General features: G+C 39.9%; 1 protein-coding gene across 1 annotated transcript in view; it reads right to left on the bottom strand.

Moving 5' to 3' along the window:
• The window catches only part of ergic2 (ERGIC and golgi 2), a 38,664-nt gene extending 24,895 nt beyond the window's left edge, over nucleotides 1–13,769 (bottom strand). The window contains exons 1-7 of the mRNA XM_061894229.1: nucleotides 13,332–13,769; nucleotides 13,157–13,265; nucleotides 8,591–8,637; nucleotides 6,628–6,695; nucleotides 4,395–4,435; nucleotides 3,020–3,121; nucleotides 263–355 (exon numbers count right to left, since the gene is read on the bottom strand). Coding sequence (XP_061750213.1) covers nucleotides 263–355; nucleotides 3,020–3,121; nucleotides 4,395–4,435; nucleotides 6,628–6,695; nucleotides 8,591–8,637; nucleotides 13,157–13,265; nucleotides 13,332–13,437 — 566 coding nt within the window. The 5' untranslated portion in view covers nucleotides 13,438–13,769. The remainder of the gene's footprint in view (nucleotides 1–262; nucleotides 356–3,019; nucleotides 3,122–4,394; nucleotides 4,436–6,627; nucleotides 6,696–8,590; nucleotides 8,638–13,156; nucleotides 13,266–13,331) is intronic.
• Nucleotides 13,770–15,845: the final 2,076 nt, after the last annotated feature.

Raw genomic sequence — 15,845 nt, 5'->3', positions numbered from 1 at the left:
TTATTTATGCCTCATATAACGTACACTTATTCAACCTCTTGTTCACTATTCTTTATTTATTTTAAATTGCCTTTCAAATGCCTATTCCTGCTGTTGGATTTTATCAAATAAATTTGCCCCAAAAATGAGACTTATAGTCCAGTGCGGCGTATATATGTTTTTTTCCTTCTTTATTATGCATTTTCGGCCGGTGGGACGTATACTCCGGAGTGACTTAGAATCCAAAAAATACAGTACATGGACTATAAAAGTGTGAACATACTTGCCAACTGTGATGTGGAAGTTTCCGGCCACTTTGTTGACGTACAGATGTCCATGAATCCTGCAAGCCGTCAAAGATATGCTGCTGTCCACGCTGAAAAAAAAACGCCACATTAGTTCAAAAGGTGAGTGTGGGTCAGTGCCTTTCCACATCCAGCAGATGGTGCTGTTTGATCTCATTTCAGTGACTCAACTGTGACATGTCTGGCAATATTTATAATGCGGTTTACAGTTATTTCCTCAGAAAACTAGTTGAGATGGAAAATTAACATTAACTCTACTGGTTGCAGCCAGCAAGCATGTGATTTGAACTTAATGAAAAAGACTAAAAATAAGCCAAGGATCTGGGGGCCGCAGGTCCAGGGTGGTACCCTGGTGAGGGAACATGGGGGGTACAAACAGTACAAACAATGTTTATTCTACTAGCTAACTTCCTTTATCTGAATAGCCATTTGTGATTTATAGCATGAAATAACAAATATTGTGTTGTTTATGTTTCAAAATGATTCAACTATTTAATGTCAATATATATATATGTTTCAGTCACTATGTTATTTAGTCACTACAGTAATTACAACTTGTGTTCACATCCACAGGAACCATATGGGTTAGCCTGCTCTATACAGTATTTACAACCTTACCAGTGTTCACTTCACAGCCACAGATGCTTCATCTAGTTATTGACATTACTATGTCGGTTTCAGTCACTGTTATTTAGTCACTACAGTAATTACAACATGTGTTCACATCCACAGGAACCACATTGGTTAGCCTGCTCTATACAGTATTTACAACTTTACCAGTGTTCACTTCACAGCCAGAGGTGGTTCATCTCGTTATTGACATTATTCACACAATACTATGTCGGTTTCAGTCACTGTTATTTAGTCACTACAGTAATTACAACTTGTGTTCACATCCACAGGAACTACATGGGTTAGCCTACTCTATACAGTATTTACAACCTTACTAGTGTTCACTTCACAGCCACAGATGCTTCATCTAGTTATTGACATTATTCACACAATACTATGTCGGTTTCAGTCACTGTTATTGAGTCACTACAGTAATTACAACTTGTGTTCACATCCACAGGAACTACATGGGTTAGCCTACTCTATACAGTATTTACAACCTTACTAGTGTTCACTTCACAGCCACAGATGTCTCATCTACTTATTGACATTATTTAGGCAATTCCTTTGTCTGTTTCATTCACTATGTTATTTAGTCACTACAGTAATTACAACTTGTGTTCACATCCACAGGAACCACATGGGTTAGCCTACTCTATACATTATTTACAACCTTACTAGTGTTCACTTCACAGCCACAGATGGTTCATCCAGTTATTGACATTATTTACACATTACTAAGTCAGTTTCAGTCACTATGTTATTTAGTCACTACAGTAATTACAACTTGTGTTCACATCCACAGGAACCACATGGGTTAGCCTACTCTATACAATATTTACAACCTTACTAGTGTTCACTTCACAGACACAGATGGTTCATCTATCCATCCATCCATCCATTCTCTACAGCTTATTCCCTTTTGGGGTCGCGGGGGGCGCTGGCGCCTATCTCAGCTACAATCGGGCGGAAGGCGGGGTACACCCTGGACAAGTCGTCACCTCATCGCAGGTTCATCTAATTATTGACATTATTTACACATTAGTATGGCATTTTTTTTTTAAATAGCTCTGAAAAGTGCCTTTCTGACAAATGTCTGAGCAGCTTGCATTTTCCTTTTTGTTTCTGCTTTAGTGGATCCTGCCTCGGATTTTATAGCCATTTTCTGGCTCTTCGACTCCCTTTCCACTTCTAACTGCTCCAAATGCAAAAATCATAGAGTACAAACAATGTTTATTCTATTAACTAACATTTATAGCATGAAATAACAAATATAAAAAATGTCACATTGTTTGTTTCAAAATGATTCAACTATTCAATGTCAAAATACAAAAAGTAGAAATCATGAATAAAATCTCAGCTATTGTCTTGTTGTAAAACATCGATGAAAATGAAATGTAGCATTTAGACAGCCTATACTGTAGCAAACATGTCTGCCACAATCATGTGTGTATTCCACCTCTTCCACGTGGGCTTACATGGTAAAAAAGTCAAATGTTGGCAACCGTTTTATCCAGATGCATACATTTGTCCAAATGTGGCCAAGAAAACACATGATGGGTTTCCTGGACGTGGTCTACATTGCTAAAAAAAAACTTCTATGGAAAATAATCCCTCTGCCATCTTCCACTAGTTTTTTTTTATTAATAAATCGCCCGCTTGAATATTGTATTCCTTCTACTCTTCTCCGACTCTCTCGTCGTCATTTGAGATGTCTGTTGTGATTTCACTTCCTGGTTCCATGACCCGCCCTATCTTGCCTCTGATTGGCCTGTCCCTAATGTTTTGCCCTAATCTCAACCAATGGTGACTCAACATAGTAAACAACAACCAATCATGGATGTTCCTGTACTTAAACCAACCAATCATTATTGATGTTTACCGTGGAGTTGCTTCGCTACGTCGCTTCCATCTTTAAGATCATAATTTTTAATGGAAAATCATATTTTTTACCACTACCAGACCTGCCAACAACATTTTAACACACATTTTGTAGGTCGGAAAAAACAAATAAAAACAGAAAATATATTTTTTATATTTTTACAGAGATAAAAAAAGATGGATTTTTGACTATAGACGGAAAAATCACATGCCTGCATTATAAAATACTAGAAGATTAGCACCTGCCAGACTGAGCAGCTGGAGCTCCTTTCACCGCACTCTTGAAGATCAAATCCTGCAGGGAGTGCTCCACCCTTAGCCGTTCCTGGATGTGAAGAAGAGTCCTGCAAAAGTTTTTCAAAAAGAAATAAACAAACATACAGAGAGACAATTCTACTCGTGTTCATCATATTTTGTTGATTCCGTTATGTTTGTGATTCACATTGCTTGTATAGCGCTCGACTAAATTGTGATATGCCCGAATGAATAGCAGATTTACAATGTGCTCCTGCTTCATTGTAAATAGTGACTTTGTCACTAATTTCCTTTTAACGTATTTCCTTGAATTCCCACCGGGGCGCAAATTAATTTAAAACCTCTTCTCACTCCGGCGTTTACCAAAGGCAAGCGGTAAAGGCAAGCGGTAAAGGCAAGCATGCGCTAATTATTTTAAAACCTCTTCATACCAAAGGCATGCGGTAAATTCAGGCCTGCGCTTATAAATTTGAGTGTGATGTAAGGATACCATCATGAAAAGCACATTTAATAGAAAAAACTTTATTATGGTCTTACCTTTACTTATAAATGAAGTCCATGCGCAGCTCCTTGTGAACAAAAGCATCGATAACTTGTTTATAGAAGTCTTCCTTATCTTTCTTCAGTTTTAAAAGTCTCTCTGTCTCGATGGAGATCGTCCTTTATGACCTCCTGCTTCGATTGAAAGTCCAGTTTAGAAAACTGTTTTATTTTAGATATGTAATCCTCCATATTAAAAGAGCAAGCCAGAGGAAAAAATAAACGATCGCTGCTCACTCTTGCTGCTTGTTGTCACTTCTTTTGCAGCCGAGTTGTCGCAAGAAGGATCACTAGCGCCCTCTACCACCAGAAGGCGAGAGTCATTTAATGACTCATATTTGACACACGCGACTACGGTATATTAATAAAACATAGCTGCTTACTGTTCTTTTTAGCATATTCAATAGCTTGGACCTTATATCCGACTGAATAAATCTTAATCTTCTTCCCTTTATGCGATTCCAAATTATTGAAATCAGCCTCCTCCATTTTGAAAATGATGACAGGTGAAGTGTCACTCGTGACGTGACGAGTTTAACCCGGAGGAAATTCTAGACATATGCGAATTATTTGGCGATACGATTTGGACCCGGCGGAAATTCTAGACATGCGCTCATAAAAATAATATTTTGCGAAACGAGGTTAATCCTGAACCGGCGCTAATGCTAAGCATGCGCTAATTATTTTGCGAAGCGAGTTTGACCCGGCAGTAATTCTAGGCAGGGTCAATTCAAGTAAATACTGTATCTCCAATAAAAATGTGTGAAATAGTTTGTTTCCTCAGAATGTAGGACGCTGAAAGACGTCATCAAGTCTACTTACATGTGCCAAAGTCTTTGCTGTGGCGACAATTCGAAATTGACCTAAAAAGGAGGAGAGAGAAAAAAAACAGTTCATTAAAGAAAACAAGTAAACTGTACACAGCGGACATTTGAATTATTTTTAAGTTCTTTTATCGTTCCTAAATGCAATTTTCCCGCTGTTTGGACACATTTGCTTAAGAAAGGGTCCACCAACGTGTGGTGTTGTAGAAGTATATTGTACTCACTGTTGGCGTTAACGCACTTTTTGTGTCTTTTTACGCCTTGAAGGCAAAAAGGAGGCGCATTTACGAAAGTCCGCGCATCCCCGGGACGCGGATTTTTTCGTATTTTTTTTTTTTACCGACCCTGCCTTCTCTGAGTCAAACCTCCGGTTTGCTTGTTTTTTTTTATCAATTATTATATTCAACTTTGACATCCACAGGGATTCATGAGAAAAGACACGAACAGACGCTTTTTTGCGGCACTTTTTTTTCCTTCCTGCGAAAGCATTATGATTAATTCTTCATCTAAAGGGGAAGATATAAACATCCCATCAGTCGGCATACCAGTGAATGCAGACTTTGTAGAGTAAGTGATGGTTTTATTAGGGACCGAATGTCCATTTGGGACAGAGGACACTATTGTATTTCTAAGGTTTTATTATTATTATTATACCGCCGCCTCTTTGAGCTGTAATTTGACCCACTTAACATGCTTCAAAACTCACCAAATTTTACACACACATCAGGACTGGCGAAATTTGCCATCTAATAAAAAAAAAAAAAAAAAACTCAGAATTGCGCTCTAGCGCCCCCTAGGAAAAAAACAGACAAAACTGCATGTAGCTTTCGTTAGGAATGTCGTAGAGACATGAAACAGAAACCTCTATGTAGGTCTGACTTAGACCTACATTTTATAAAATGACATCCTTCAGCAAAAATTGTACAGAATATGTACTGTACTGTGCAAACTACTAATAAAAGTATCAATCAATCAATCAAAAAATCAACAGGAAGTTGACAAATAGCCCTTAAAAACAAAAGTTTCCTAAAAAATGTCATTTTTGCCTCCTTGAGCTGTAATTTGATACGCTTAAAATGCTTTAAAACTCACCAAACTGGACACACACATCAGGACTGGCGAAAATTGCGATTTAATAAAAAAAAAAAAAAAAAAAAAAACTTAAAATTGCGCTTTAGCACCCCCTAGGAATAAAACACAGACAAAACTGCTCCTAGGAAGAAAACAGACAAAACTGCTTGTAACTTCCGGTAGGAATGTCATAGAGACATGAAACAACAACTTCTATGTAGGTCTCACTTAGACCTACATTTCATTAATTGACATCCTTCAGCAAAAATCCACAGGAAGTTGGCAATTAACCCTTCAAAACAATTTTTTTGTAAAAACCCGTCCCCTTTTTTCAAACATTATCTCCTCTGAGCGCGTTTGTTGTGTTGGCTTCAAACTCGCACAGGAAAGAGATTGATTCCTTCTGATTAAAAGTTGCGCAAAGGGTTTTTCTAAATGCTCCGGTTTTGATTTTACGAGCCTTCAAATAACCGCTGCGCTGATGCTGCTGCGCTGCTGCCGTCTCAAGATGGACGCTTAAAAGCAGGAAGCACCAGCATGACCACACACTGCAGAGAAGGTAGGTACTTTGCGGGTAAAGATATGTTGACTGGGTGAAAGAAGGAGGCACCAGTTTGACTCCAGGATACAGAGATGGTAGGTAATGTGCAGGTAAGGATATGTTGTCTGGGTGATGGCAGGAAGCACCAGCATGTATGGGTGAAAGAAAAAAGCACCAGTGTGACCTCAGGATGCAGGGAAGGTAGGTAACGTGCAGGTAAAGATATGTTGAATGGGTAAAGGCAGGAAACACCAGCAAAAGTCGGTCCCGACTATCGCTGCTTGCAGCCTTGTGTAATTTGTTTTTATTATTCAGCACTTAGAAATACTTCTACCTATGTTGTTGTTGAAGGGTAAAGCGAACATTTTAATGCGTCCGTGGAATTAATATGCTGTATGCTTAAAATGAGCAGAACACATAAATATTATGTTATGTTATTATCACTTTTGCTAGTGTTTATTTACGAGTTAGAATGCATAAAAAAAGAAAAACACGTGCTCGTCTTACATATGGATTGTGAACAATTGAAAAAATTCCCAAAAAAAGGTCAGTTCTCCTATAAATTCACATTTTTTTAAAGAAAATGTTGAGGACCAATAAGAACATTTAAACAACTCACTGGTTCATATTTAAGGCCATCAGAAGCAACCATGGTCTCAGCCAGGTCCAGAACATCTGCACCTATATCTGCAGAATGGAAAACACACGTCAAGATTAAGTACACACGCAAATATTTGATACACTTGTAGAATCTAATACATGCACGGTATCAGAAATGTGTAATTATTGTACAGTTTGAAGTATTATTTGACATGTTTGACATTTGTGGGAGTGCACTGTGTCGTCGTTGAATTGATTAACGTGGACCCCGAAGTTGAAAAACGTATTCGGGTGTTACCATTTAGTGGTCAATTGTACGGAATATGTACTGAACTGTGCAATCTACTAATAAAAGTTTCAATCAATCAATCAATCAATTTTTCTAATAATCTCATTAAAACGCGGGTCAGCAACCCGCGGATCTTTAGTGCCGCCCTAGAGCATTTTTAAAAAAGGTTTGAAAATGGAAAAAGAAGGGGGAGAAATATTTTTGTTTTATTATGTTGTTTTTTTTTAGGACAAACCAGACACAAAACTTCCCAATTGTTAGAAAGCCCACTGTTTAATATGTTTGTGTGTATGCTTCACTGATGACACTGTTTGGTCAACATTGTTTTCTCTTACTCATTTTGGCGGTTCTTGAACTCACCATAGTGTGGACTGTGACGCAACAGTTTGTTTACAGGTCAAATCTTCCACTCCGTCTCATTTTGGCCACCAAACCTTTTAAACTGTGCGTGAATGCACAAAGGTGCGCTTTGTTGACTTTATTGACTTGTTCGGAGTGCTAATCAAGCATATTTGGTCAGTGCATGACAGCAAGCTAATCCCTGCTAACATGCTATTTAAGCTAGCTGTATGTACATATTGCATCATTAGGCCTCATTTGTAGCTATATCTGAGCTCATTAAATATCTTTTACTTATATTTCCATGTGTCATGACACATTATCTCTATGTAATATTGGCTGCATTTCAGACAGTTGTTTGTGTGCCATGTTGTTCCAGACCACAGCAAACATTACCTAGCTTGCCAAAGATTGTAATAAATCTATTTTTAGAAGACAGCCTGCCGTTTCCTTGAACTTGGACACACACATCTATACTTTTGGCCATTAAAATCCAGTCATTTCCAGGAGTTATCTCAACCTCTGAGTAACATCTAATTCACTAATAGTTTCAAATGTTGTAAAAATGTGTAGAATAAGTTTTACATTTCAACATTTCTGTCAACAAAGATTTGCTTCAGTCTGCGACACAGTTATTTTGATAGTAGGCTATGATAGCTAGTATAACCACTTACATAATGTGTTGTCTTCATTATAACACTTATATAAGACTTTTAAAGTCATTTTGATAGTAGGCTGTTATAGTTAATATAGACACTTATATAATGTGTTGTCTTCATTACAACACTTATATAAGACTTTTAAAGTCCTTTTGATAGTAGGCTAATATAGATACGTACATCGTGAGTTGTCTTCATTATAACACTTATATAAGACTTTTAAAGTCATTTTGATAGTAGGCTGTTATAGTTAATATAGACACTTACATCATGTGTTGTCTTCATTATAACACTTATATAAGACTTTTAAAGTCATTTTGATAGTAGGCTAATATAGATACGTACATTATGTGTTGTCTTTATTATAACACTTATATAAGACTTTCAAAGTCATTTTGATAGTAGTCTGTCATAACTAATATAGACACTTACATCATGTGTTGTCTTCATTATAACACTTATATAAGACTTTCAAAGTCATTTTGATAGTGGGCTATTATAACTAATATAGACACCTTATAACACTTATATAAGACTTTTAATGTTTTTGCAGCTTCAGACAAGATTTGCGTTTTGTATTTTTGGCCTTTCAACATTTTGGGTCGCCGACCCCTGCCTGAGAAGAAGGTATAAGGTGTACCTAATGACGTGTCCCCATGTTTGTATCGATGATGAGTTCAAATCGAATTACTTACACTGGCATCTCATGGCTACTGTGATGTCGATGTTTATCCGCAGTTTGCTGCACCAGAACAGAAAATAACACATTTAATAAGAAATGACAACAAACACTGAGTGGGTTTTAAGCAATAAGGCTGGTTTTAAACATTTTAAACATCGTCGGGCCAAAAATCCTATACTTAACTTACAGCTTTCAGAACAATCAATCAAACAAACGGATAAAGTAAGACTTTCGGGCGTTACACTTAGTAACACACTTTCGTAATCGGAACATATCAATCAAATTGTCGCTAAGATGGGTAGAAGTATCGCTGCGGTTAGGAAATTTTTATTACTGTGTGTAGTGTTTTAGTTGTTGTCTTGCGCTCCTATTTCGGAGGCTTTTCCTCTTTTGTTGGTATTTTCCTGTAGCAGTTTCATGTCTTCCTTGACCGCTATTCCCCACACCTGTTTTGTTTTTAGCAATCAAGACTATTTAAGTTGTTTTTATCCTTCTTTGTGGGGATATTGTTGATTGTCATGTCATATTCGGATGTACATTGTGGACGCCGTCTCTTCCCCACACGCTGTAAGTCTTTGCTGTCGTCCAGCATTCTGTTTTTGTTTACTTTGCAGTCGGTTCGCTTTTAGTTTCGTTCTGCATAGCCTTCCCAAAGCTTCAATGCCTTTTTGTTTATTTTTGTTTAAGCATACGATACCTTTTTGTCGTCGTTTCCGACAACTACAAAGCAACTAGAAGCATTTAAGTCTCACCTTAAAACTCATCTGTATACTCTAGCCTTTAAATAGACCTCCTTTTTAGACCAGTTGATCTGCCGCTTCTTTTCTTTCTCCTATGTCCCCCCCCTCCCTTGTGGAGGGGGTCCGGTCCGATGACCATGGATGAAGTACTGGCTGTCCAGAGTCGAGACCCAGGATGGACCGCTCGTCGGGACCCAGGATGGACCGCTCGCCTGTATCGGTTGGGGACATCTCTACGCTGCTGATCTGCTTGAGATGGTTTCCTGTGGACGGGACTCTCGTTGCTGTCTTGGATCCGCTTGAACTGAACTCTCGCGGCTGTGTTGGAGCCACTATGGATTGAACTTTCACAGTATCATGTTAGACCCGCTCGACATCCATTGCTTTCGGTCCCCTAGAGGGGGGGGGTTGCCCACATCTGAGGTCCTCTCCAAGGTTTCTCATAGTCAGCATTGTCACTGGCGTCCCACTGGATGTGAATTCTCCTTGCCCACTGGGTGTGAGTTTTCCTTGCCCTTTTGTGGGTTCTTCCGAGGATGTTGTAGTCGTAATGATTTGTGCAGTCCTTTGAGACATTTGTGATTTGGGGCTATATAAATAAACATTGATGGATTGATTGATACTTGCTGCCACCTACTGATATCGAAGAGTATTACACGGTTACGCTGCCGAACTCCAGACAGCACAGACACTCGACAAGGGCACATTATTTGCGGATTATAATTACTGGTTTGCAAAAAATATTTTTAACCCAATTAAGTGACTGCGTGGGTTCCCTCCGGGTACTCCGGCTTCCTCCCACCTGCACCTGGCCCTAGTGTGTGAATGTGAGTGTGAATGTTGTCTATCTGTGGTGACCCTGTGATTAAATTGGTTATACTTGTATAGCGCGTTCCTACCTTTAAGGTACTCAAAGCGCTTTACCACTATTTCCTAGGGGTGTAACGGTACGTGTATTTGTATTGAACCGTTTCGGTACGGGGGTTTCGGTTCGGTACGAGGGTGTATCGAACGAGTTTGTACTCTAAAGTCTTAACAAGCTGCTCTGCTTTCTGCCTCTGTCTGAGCAGTGAGCACCCAGCCTTGGTCCGCCCACACAACCATCTGATTGGTTACATACAAAGCCAATCAGCAGTGCGTATTCAGAGCGATGTAACAGCCAATCAGCAGTGTGTATTCAGAACGCATGTTGTAAATGCTTCATTGTCGAGGAGACGTGTTTAGCAGCGGACATCGTACACTCCCCGAATTATAAAAAACACTTTCCAGTCAGAACTATTACAAACATCCCTATGAGCCCGTTGACATTTTAGAAACTTAAACTGCAGTTCACAGTTCTGGCTTGAGGTGATGTGAAGGTTAATTAGCTTTTAGCGTTACGTTAGCTCATTTTGCTGTGTGTGCGTGTGCGTTAGGGGCAGCAAAGCCCTGTGTGTGTCTGTTATTTCACATGAACTCCATAGATTTCCGGGATGAATAGTATCTCCTATTGCTATTGTACTATTTTTCAGCTATCCATCCATCCATTTTCTACCGCTTATTCCCTTTTGGGGTCGCGGGGGGTGCTGGCGCCTATCTCAGCTACAATCGAGCGGAAGGCGGGGTACACCCTGGACAAGTCGCCACCTCATCGCAGGGCCAACACAGATAGACAGACAACATTCACACACTAGGGCCAATTTAGTGTTGCCAATCAACCTATCCCCAGGTGCATGTCTTTGGAAGTGGGAGGAAGCCGGAGTACCCGCAGGGAACCCACGCATTCACGGGGAGAACATGCAAAACTCCACACAGAAAGTTCGCGAGCCTGTATTTGAACCCAGGACTGCAGGAACTTCGTATTGTGAGGCAGGCGCACTAACCCCTCTTCCACCGTGAAGCCAGCTATAGTTGTAGCTATTTTTCAGCTATAGTTACATTAATAATTAGTAATGTAACAGCCTAGTTTTGAATGGCAGGGTCCCTGCTATCACATGTTGACAAAAATATAACATTTACATAAGAAAAGTCAACTACAGGCTTCCCAAATACTGTAATAAATCAAGCATGATGAGTTGACTTGTGTAGCACTTTTTATATGTAGAAGAAAAGTTTTGTCATTTTATTTAATCAAAGCAACAATTTGAGGCAGTTTAATGTGGATTAACTTGGGCAGAATTATTATAGTGTTCCCAATGTTAAAAGGATAAAGCCATTGTTTACAAATTTGGTACATAAATAACCCAAAAAATTATACTTGTTTGTTTTCCCACTGTACCGAAAATGAACCGGACCGTGACCTCTAAACCGAGGTACGTACCGAACCGAAATTTTTGTGTACCGTTACACCCCTACTATTTCCACATTCACACACTGATGGTGGGAGCTGCCATGCAAGGCAATAACAACCACCACCCATCAGGAGCAAGGGTGAGGTGTCTTGCTGATGTTGTAAGCATTTCACCAATCTCGCGCACTTTGCAAATTTGGACGCGACCTAACAGCAAAACAGTCTCCCAACACTGTGTAGATGGCATCAAGGCCTATTTATCCAAGCGTGAGGGTTCAGTGTGTGGATTCAGGCCGGGTGGCCTATTTCAAGTTCCAGGTAACCCTACATTATAATATTCTATAAATAGTAAACCAAGTTGTGGTAGTAGTTTAGTCAGTAGTTTAGTCGTGGATGTACACTGTATATCAGGGGTAGGGAACCTATGGCTCTAGAGCCAGATGTGGCTCTTTTGATGACTGCGTCTGGCTCTCGGATAAATCTTAGCTGACATTGCTTAACACGATAAGTAATGAATAATTCCACTTGTAATCACAATGTTAAAAATACCGTTCTCATGCATTTTTAATCCATCCATCCGTTTTCTACCGCACTAGTTTAAGAAGTTGCGTTAACGGTAGGAAGTTATTTATTTACTATTGGTTAGTGTGGGGCTTGCCCTCCTGGGGGTTCTTCAGACCACCAAGCACCGACATGAGAGCCTGTTTCAGGGTTACAATATTGTTTTATTTTTCAATAAGTCTCTCAGTTGCTTTCCAGCAATTGTCTTTTTGTCTTTCGTCCTCGCTCCAGCTCCAACCCCATCTCTCTTCCTGGCTGCTGCTTATAACCGAGCGGCAGGTGATTAGATAACAAGGCCCAGATGGGCCATCTACGCACCTGTCGCTGATTTCGAGGCCGATCCTAGCAACACCCCGCTTCGATGCAGGCCCGCAGGCCACGCCCCCCTCCACAGTTAGCTTCAGAATAACAATGTTATTACAAAAAATATTATATGGCTCTTTCAGAAATACATTTTAAAATATTTGGCTTCTTGGCTCTCTCAGCCAAAAAAGGTTCCCGACCCCTGCTGTATAGTGATGAATCCAATAAACATTTGATTTGATTTGACATTAAATTTGCAAAATGCGGTTGCGCATTTTGCAAATTGCGCCCATTGGCATTGTGCTTACAACACTGACGGACACAACGGACGTGACTAGGTTGGTAGAAGGTAGGGATCGAACCACGGATCCTCTGGTTGCTAGCGCGGCCACTCTCCTAACCGCGCCACGCCGTAACTGATGAAGTGGTGACTTGTCCAGGGTGCACCCCTCCTTCTGCCCGAATCCAGCACCCCCGCGGTAGAAAATGGATAGATGGAATTAGGTTAAATTACCTAATCTCCCACGGCACACTAGTGTTCCGTACTGTTATTGTTATTACAAAAAAGGCCATATCGCCCAGCCCTGAACTGAATCTGTGCATTATTAGTTTACTTAGCTTTTGAAAAGGACCCCCTGGAAGACTAGCCTGGCGTTTGTGCGTCGGCTAATGGGGGATCAACAATAAACAACAAAACAATAAACACCTGCTGAAGTCTTTGTCCACCTCGTACTCGTATTTCATCCATGTGTCTCTGTACACGAAGAACTCCAGGAAGGCTAAAACAGCCATGGCACTGAAGGCAATCAGCGACACTAAAACAATAATTAAAAATAGAGGGACGGTTAGCGGGTGTGAGGCAGGGACTGTGGCTGCCTCACCTGTGCCGCCGCTGGCTGAAGACTCCACGTAGCTCTCGGGGACTTTCGGGAAGGCGTCCAGCTCTTTGACCAGCGTCAAAGCTTTCTTTTTGCTCAATCTCCTCATCTTGGTGAGCTTTTAGCCGTCACTGCCATAAACAAAGAATGTTGTCGGACGACTTTTCGTGTTTTTTTTGTTGGCCGGAGAGTCAACTTGGCGCCATGACAGCCGCTAGCATGGAGGTAGCCAGCGAGGCTAACTCAGGGCGAAGGCGACTGCGAGTGGACTAAACGGTCAATTCCGTCGTCGGTTTTGTGGTCTAGTTTGTCGTTTTAAGGTTGTCGGTTAAGTCGAGGATATAAGGTCATTAATTAAGAAAACCGGGAGGGGAAAACGGGAAAGTGGAACAGGTTTCTGAGACTTCCTGTTTTGGGAAGAGAACCGCACACATGTTTTTGACGTAGCGCCCTCTAGCGCTGGATGCTCGCAAGCGTCAAGGGAAGACACGGTTATATTATTTTATTTTTTTATTTTATTTTATTTTTACTTTAATTTGGAAACGAAACATTACTAAGTTAACTAAATATTTTTTGGAAAAATTTTTTTTTTTTATTACCCTTTTCACCAAAGTAGTAACCAGACGCTCACATTAAATTTGAAAAAAAGTTCACATTTTTAATTATTTAGTTACCGTATTTAAAAAAAATATATTTGGAAATTACAATAGTCTTTTTTTTTTTTTTTTTTACTTTGTTCCCAAAATATACTTAAAATCCATGCTGGCAAACGACGAAGAAGAAGGCTTGCTTAAATCTGTTTATGCTTTTTTTTTATGCTTGTTTTGTACAGTAAATATAATAAGACGTGGATATCACAACATTGTTAAAAACAAATATCATGGAGGACTTTTGCATATTAAAAGCAATATTTTGAAGAGTTTGAATTTCCAGGAAAGAAGGCATTTGGTTTGGAACTTGGGAAAGTGTAAGTTGGATGAGTTGAATGTGTTGATGTTGGAATACAAACCCCGTTTCCATATGAGTTGGGAAATTGTTTTGGATGTAAATATAAACGGAATACAATGATTTGCAAATCCTTTTCAACCCATATTCAGTTGAATATGCTACAAAGACAAGATATTTGATGTTCAAACTCATAAACTTTATTTTTTTTTTGCAAATGATAATTAACTTAGTATTTCATGGCTGCAACACGTGCCAAAGTAGTTGGGAAAGGGCATGTTCACCACTGTGTTACATCACCTTTTCTTTTAACAACACTCAATAAACGTTTAGGAACTGAGGAAACTAATTGTTGAAGCTTTGAAAGTGGAATTCTTTCCCATTCTTGTTTTATGTAGAGCTTCAGTCGTTCAACAGTCCGGGGTCTCCGCTGTCGTATTTTACGCTTCATAATGCGCCACACATTTTCCATGGGATACAGGTCTGGACTGCAGGCGGGCCGGGAAAGTACACGCACTCTTTTTTTACGAAGCCACTCTGTTGTAACACGTGGCTTGATATTGTCTTGCTGAAATAAGCAGGGGCGTCCATGAAAAAGACGGCGCTTAGATGGCAACATATGTTGTTCCAAACCTGTATGTAGCTTTCAGCATTAATGGTGCCTTCACAGATGTGTAAGTTACCCATGCCTTGGGCACTAATGCACCCCCATACCATCACAGATGCTGGCTTTTACACTTTGCGTCGATGACAGTCCGAATGATTCGCTTCCCCTTTGGTCCGGATGACACGATGTCGAATATTTCCAAAAACAATTTGAAATGTGGACTCGTCAGACCACAGCACACTTTTCCACTTTGCATCAGTCTATCTTAGATGATCTCTGACCCAGAGAAGCCGGCGGCGTTTCTGGATGTTGTTGATAAATGGCTTTCAATTGGCATAGTACAGCTTTAACTTGCACTTACAGATGTAGCGACAACCTTTATTTAGTGAATGTGGTTTTCTGAAGTGTTCCTGAGCCCATGTGGTGATATCCTTTAGAGATTGATGTCGGTTTTTGATACACTGCCGTCTGAGGGTTCGAAAGTCACGGTCATTCAATGTTGGTTTCCGGCCATGCCGCTTACGTGGAGTGATTTCTCCGGATTCTCTGTACCTTTTGATGATATTATGGACCGTAGATGTTGAAATCCCTAAATTTCTTGCAATTGCACTTTGAGAAACATTGTTCTTAAACTGTTTGACTATTTGCTCACACAGTTGTGGACAAAGAGGTGTACATCGCCCCATCCTTTCTTGTGAAAGACTGAGTATTTTTTGGGAAGCTGTTTTTATACCCAATCATGGCACCCACCTGTTCCCAATTAGCGTACACACCTGTGGGATGTTTCAAATAAGTTTTTGATGAGCATTCCTCAGCTTTATCAGTATTTATTGCCACCTTTCCCAACATCTTTGTCACGTGTTGCTGGCATTAAATTCTAAAGTTAATGATTATTTAATGATCAGTTTGCACATCAAATATGTTGTCTTTGTAGTGCATTCAATTGAATATGGGTTGAAAAGGAT

This window comes from Nerophis ophidion, linkage group LG03 (genome assembly GCF_033978795.1).
Source record: "Nerophis ophidion isolate RoL-2023_Sa linkage group LG03, RoL_Noph_v1.0, whole genome shotgun sequence".
NCBI classification, from domain to species: domain Eukaryota; kingdom Metazoa; phylum Chordata; class Actinopteri; order Syngnathiformes; family Syngnathidae; genus Nerophis; species Nerophis ophidion.
The sequence above is the reverse complement of the archived record's forward strand: the minus strand, read 5'-3'. Positions and strand labels throughout refer to the sequence as shown.